The sequence below is a fragment of the Pangasianodon hypophthalmus genome, chromosome 17, assembly GCF_027358585.1.
Source record: "Pangasianodon hypophthalmus isolate fPanHyp1 chromosome 17, fPanHyp1.pri, whole genome shotgun sequence".
NCBI lineage: Eukaryota > Metazoa > Chordata > Actinopteri > Siluriformes > Pangasiidae > Pangasianodon > Pangasianodon hypophthalmus.
Window position 1 is genome coordinate 19,127,669 of NC_069726.1, and position 6,369 is coordinate 19,134,037.

A 6,369-nucleotide genomic window follows, 5' to 3' on the forward strand; every position below is an offset into this window, starting at 1 on the left:
ATGGAAAAAAAGGTCACACACGTCTTCTCACATTACAAAACGTTTATTATTGGGTAACAGAATGAAAGGACCAAATTGGCATATTTACAGATATTTCTTATCTACAAAGTATTGGAATGAGGATGGACAAACTCCTAGTGCTTAAAGAGGCAAATCAGAGTAGGACTCAAAAAGGAAAAGGAAGGGAAAGGAAAAAAAAAAAAAAAAAAAATGAAGACTGAAAGTATAACACATTGATGTGACCTTCACTGTTTGGACAGTCTGTTGTGTCTGTTCCCTGATTTGCGAGCCAAGGAACTGCCAAAATGTACCAGTTATGCAGGCAGAGTTGGGGCTGAAGAGGATGATGCAAGAATTCAGGATGACTCCTCGTCAATTTTAGGAGCCAGGTAGTACTTGATGTGACCCATATCTGCAATCTTATACTCCACCACTGAAAGCAGGGAAAAATAAACAAACAAAAAAAACAATAGTGAAGTGAGAAGTGAACACGTAATCAGGAATTATAAATTACACATTACGTATGCTATAAAGCAGACAGAAGTGCTATCTATAGATACAGATTGAGATTTAACACAGTGATTCACCTGATTAGGTCAGGGTTTGTGCATGTGAAAATGTAAAACTTTTACAAGTGACTGCATGTCTTACCAAGTGGAATATCTGCAGACATGCTGAGAGTGACTGTCTTGGATAGAGGAGTGGCCTTGGTGAAAAAGTTCAAGTAGTTCAGAGCAAAAATGAGCTGGACAGGTTCATTCATCTCAATCGTCACCTAATCAGATGGGGGTGAAAACATGCGTCACAAGCGTAACTACTAGAAATATAAGCATTTTAGAAAACCTCCCTTAGACTTATATATATATAAAAAAGATTCACCATATACACACATGTATATATACATATACAAACGATTCTTACAGCCTCATCCTCTTTGTCCACGTTGCTGGTTTGGGACAGTTTGATGTTTCCGGTTCCCAGTTCACCGCTGGCAGAGAACTTCACTCCGTCTTTAGCGCAGGAGATCATCACAGCGTCTCCGATCTGGGACAGATCCCGGCAAATCCGGGCAAATTCTCCAGAGGGCATTTTCACTACACAGCTGTACTCCTGCTCCTACAAACACAAAAATATCAACATTCACTTACTGACCACTTGACCGAGAAGAAACTGTTTGATTGTCTCCAACAACCATCTTATGCAGAATTGCTTCATCAAACACAAGGCACTAAGACGTGATCAGTGTTCCACTTAAACATTAATATAATGTTCCACTCTTTCCCAAAGCACCCCAATAGTGTTGTTAATGTCCTTTCAACTGTGAGTAATCCACGCCACACAAGAGCATGTCCCGATTCAGTTCAGTCTCTCTCATGTGCACATTTATGACGTGTGTGAACTGGGAGTCTTTCAGTGTCTGATATATTACACTTACTGGAATTCCAAGCTGCTCCACATCCAAGTCCATCAACTTCATCTCATAATCAGAGACTTTCTCCTGATCTGAAAATATTCACAAGATAAATTATTTTAAATACTTCTCTGTCCAAGTGATCATTCCAGTATTTATCAACATGCACAAAATATACTGTAATACATGCACATTTTACATGGCACAGAAATGAACATAAAGCATACCTACGACTGGATTTTTAATTATATATCTCTACACAAGAAGGTCAAAACTGGACTAGTAAATTCACTAAACATTAACTCACTGAGAGTCTCGAAAACCAGAGCCAGAGAGTCTGCGTTGTCCTCCGCTCTCAGGGTAATGATGTCCTCATTCCCAGCACACTTCAGGATCTTGGACATACTGATAGAGAAAAACAAATGTATAAAATACACCATTAACCACAAATAACGCAACAAAAAAGTTATCTGTTGAGCGACACCATGTACGATGTTCGAGATGAATAGTGTATACTGGTGTTATTTGGACATTTGTGGTAATTGTTCAAGTCTTCTTGATATTTAGAAATAACTTCAAGTTGCTTTTGAAATTGTTACCAAAATAGTTCACCAGAATTATGGCTGTTTAAACAGGATTCATTTAACCCATAGCTGCCATGCTAAAAGAATTAGCCAACCTAGTACCATCAGTGAGCAAAGACTTATTTTATCTTCCTGCCTTTATCTTAGATTAAAGGAGAACAGTAAAATGTAAACTGCACAGAAACCTCTATAAAGCTGTAAATATTGTTTTATTCTTTTTTTCCCCACATTGTGTTTGTGGCATTTATGCCTTTTACTTCTGTCCATGGCCCATCTTTGACATTTTGGCTCATTTCCCCTTCTAATGACCCAAAAAAATTACAATAATAAACAATCATTTTGACAGATTCTCTTAATTTGGCATCAGATTAGAATTCTTTGTGGGGGGAAAATAAATATCTTTATATCATAATCCTAAAAAAAAGGTCAGTGAACATCTCAGCGGTTAGAATCAAAGCTGAAGGAGGCAATTATTCAACAGTTAACTATTAAATAATAATGTTTGTAAAATGTTAGCTGCCTAGCTAAGACATTCTGCAGCGCGCGAGTTAACTTTCCCGCCAACGGCGGCTCTGCGCGCGAAAATGACGTCACACGCAGCGCACAAAAAGAAGCGCGGGTTTCCCCAACCTCACTCAGTGGACTTTTAGACGACCGAAAAAAAGAGAAAAAAGTGAGATAATGCAGTTGTAGCATTAAAAACGAACAAAATGAAGATCAGTGTGTAATACAGAGAGATGTACATTTATAAAGAGTGACTTAAAACAGTTATATAATGACTGGAAACGCGTCACGCGCAGAGCACGGGCATGTAAGAACATGTCGGCCATGTTTAAAAAAAAGGTACAAAGCGTTTTCTAACTTCGCTGTAGGATAGTAAGCGTTATATAATTTAGACAGTAGCATCACTACACGCGTGTGTGTGTGTGTGTGTGTGTTCAGGCTGGTCCGCAGTGTGAAGGCTGACCTGCTGAGGTTGACCCCCATGGCGAGGTTCCTGTCGCAGCGGTACGAGTCGAAGCCGTCGCTGCGCAGTGTGAGCTGCACCAGGGACACATGAGACGAGTCCATGCTCTGCAGAGAGATTCCCGACGAGCTCACATCCCAGCACGCCTCGGTGATCAGATCCTTCAGAGCTTCCAGCACCTTCTTCAGGATGGAGCCTTGAACCAGCCGGGCCTCAAACATTTCTGCAGGGTTTCTTTTTTTTTTTTAAATGTTACAACACAAAGTAATATTTAAATACACAACTAACTAAGTTAGCACGTCTCCGGGATGCTCTAGCTCTTGATATCAGCTCAGGAAACGCGCCTTTTCTCTGATTAAGCTTTGTTTAAAAAGCGAAAACAAAAGAACGCGCGTAACAACTCTGCACCCACGGCCACTCTGAAGTGTCTGTGCGCGCGCTTTTCTTCTGCTTTTGATAGAAACGCATGACGCCGTCACGACGTCACTTCCGCTTCGCCTTGACTCCTCCTCCTTCACATAACACAACATGACCGTGCACTTTTTCCAGCTGTTTATAAATAATAATAATAATAAAAATAATAATAATAATAATAATAATAATAATAATAATAATAATAATAATAAGTAATTAAAGCTGTCATGTTTCACACATCTGAAAAAATGAAATGATCTTCTCAGCAGCTCTACTTCCGGAAGTAAATACAAACCTGATATTCCGGAAAACAATTATACAGACGTGTTAAAATTTTGAACAGAACAAATGTGGACCTTTTCAACAACTGACCCACTAATTTGCAGCAACTGAGAAAGACTTACAGAGGCTATAAAATGGTCTCTGGCTAAACGGCGCGTGAGGGAAGAAACTACACTTCCCATAAGGCATTGCAGATGACGTCATCGACTCGTTTCCCTCCAAATTTCGTGCAGCGTTTGTGATGGTGTATTTTATCTTTAACAATATATTACTCACAAGTGATTTGAGATACGGCTTAGTGTTTATGTATAAATAGTTCTGTATTAAAGTTTACAGATCAGAGACCGCTGTCTCATCCGGGTATTGACGCTACGCAATACCACATACTGGCCACACGATGTCGCTGTTTTCCAATAATAAACCGGTCTCAGTATAATATGTTGTATGAGATGTGCTTCTGATGGGTTGTTAGAAAAACCTGAAGCCACACTAACTTTGTGCAATTAAATTTGGACACCCATGGTGTAGTATTTACTAAAATAATAAAATTTGAAATTATTTGAAATTTATAGATCCTTTATTGAACCCCAGATGCTGCAGCACTTTTCCACCTTAGTCTAAGATTTTAAATAGGCAAAAATGTTGAAGCTTAAGGTTGTAGGTCTTTAGCTTTAATTACAACTTTATTTATATTAAACCTAAATCATTCTTTCTGACTTAATATACTACAGATTTTGAGTTTGGTATGTGGTAGCCAGAACAAAGGGAGTCAGCTGCAATTTTTGATTGGGTTCATATTTGCATTATTTGATTATCATTATTTGCATTATCTGTAAAGCATTGCCAGGGGGTCTGTGATTTTTTATTTTTTTTAATTTAGTTGCAGCAACAGAAATTACAACCCATTACATGTATTGTATTTATTAATGAATTCGAGTTTGACTGATTTAATTCAAATCTCAATAACTCAAAAGCAACCCGGCCTATAAATAACGTCTTCATGGACCTAATACATTCTCTCAATGACTCTCTCTATGGCTATAACAAATAGGCAAAATATTCTTGTACACATTTGAATAATGTTAATGAAATAAATATGTGCTAAGTGGATGAGTGGGATTTATTTTACAGTTAAAATGGGTCCTTGGCTACAAAAAATTTGAAAGATGTTGATTCTTCCCACTGTGGTTTTTAGGTGTGTACTCCAAAGCCAAACTTTCCCTAATGCTGAAGTTAAAGAAAAAGTATCTTGGTCTTGTACAGTTTACAGAAGGTTTGTGTGGCTGTGGTTTGTTTAAAACCTAAAATTAAAGTAGTCCAACACCCATGAAATAACATGCAGATACTCCTCATGGGGTTGTGAGCACATGAGCAATGAACGTGGGTTCATCACATTTCACCCCACTCCCCTTGGAGGTGTGTCATCAGAGTGGTCGTTTAGCCATTTCATCCAACTCTGATGTAAGAGGATGTAACCTAATCCATGCTCAGAGTTTAATGATGACCTCAGCGGGATTTTGCCTGCTCTGCTCCACAACTCTCTCCAGCTGTGGGAAAGTCCACTTTCTAATTCGTGGCTGGATGGGCTGAAACATACTCATGTATCCCTAGGGTCAAGGAATTCTGGTGTCCTGTGTTTTCAAGTATCTTACTATCTTACTACACTTTCATTATAAATTAAACTTTATTCAATAGTTTGTTCAGGCAGAAACATTCCTAATAAAGTAAGTAAGTATGGTCCAAATATCCACTGCATTTAAGAAGACATGTTACAGTGTCAGTTTTCACACCCCAAACCAAAGATATAGCAACTTGCAAGTACATGATGGAGTAGAGATATAGAGTGGAATATAAAATGAGACATTTTCAATGACATTTCACCCAAAATCACAGAATGAAATTATTTACCACATACAGACCAAACCATTATTAATATAATGCGAACACAAAAACAAATAACTACAGAGAACCCACATGGTTACTGCCCTCCGCATCATGACCTTACTTATGCACATGGTTACTAATTTGTTCCATTTTTCTCCAAAGGAAACTATAATCAACATCACTTATGACCACACTGACCATAGATGTCAGGTAAGATGTAGATTAATGGATCCATGAACTGAAGAAGCATTTATATAAGCATTCATTTAAGGCTTAAGCTCATATGAAGAACTAGGGGAGCATTTTAAATAAAATAATTTCCACTCCATGTTGGATGTATTGCAGTCTAAATATACTCTCTTACCTACTTAATCATGTTTTGGAAAGCTCCTCAAGGGTGGGACCAGTTTCTATGGTGTTAATCTACGAAAATAAAAATTAAATAAAACTTTTGCTATCAAACACAGCTAAAATTTAATCATGCCTGAGATTTAGGTATTTAAGTTCCTATAAAGTTTCTATAAGTTCCATCTGGAAATCTGTGAGCCTTTTATTATTAATTTTTAAGGAGAGAAAGGCAGGAAATGACAACTATAGTGAGACAAAGCTGAAAGGAAGCTGAGCTCATATGGCTTTCCCAAGAAGGCATGTGCTGATAATGAGTTATATAACTATATCTCAATATTCAACACACACAATACTGTCATTAAAATACTGTCACTATTTTTGTGTTACATACAGGAAGAGGATGAATTAATGAATGAATGAATTGTTTTCATTATTTATATTAACTAAGTTCATTCTTAGGATTTTTATTTTCTGTATAT

General features: G+C 37.6%; 1 protein-coding gene across 1 annotated transcript; it reads right to left on the bottom strand.

Moving 5' to 3' along the window:
* Window positions 1-24: 24 nt before the first annotated feature.
* Window positions 25-3,400, bottom strand: pcna (proliferating cell nuclear antigen). Its single transcript, XM_026942457.3, has 6 exons — window positions 2,963-3,400; window positions 1,719-1,816; window positions 1,436-1,503; window positions 922-1,116; window positions 652-775; window positions 25-433 (listed from the first exon to the last, which is right to left on the bottom strand). Exons 1-6 carry the CDS (start codon window positions 3,181-3,183, stop codon window positions 357-359), a joined length of 783 nt encoding a protein of 260 aa, XP_026798258.1. The 5' UTR covers window positions 3,184-3,400; the 3' UTR covers window positions 25-356.
* Window positions 3,401-6,369: the final 2,969 nt, after the last annotated feature.

Excerpts from the sequence above, each read along its gene's own strand:
- pcna (XM_026942457.3), bottom strand. The coding sequence starts at position 3,183 with ATGTTTGAGGCCCGGCTGGTTCAAGGCTCCATCCTGAAGAAGGTGCTG. Across the intron at positions 1,117-1,435 it reads TGGAGCAGCTTGGAATTCCA|GAGCAGGAGTACAGCTGTGT; the intron begins GTAAGTGTAATA and ends TTGTGTTTGTAG. Across the intron at positions 776-921 it reads TGGACAAAGAGGATGAGGCT|GTGACGATTGAGATGAATGA; the intron begins GTAAGAATCGTT and ends CCATCTGATTAG.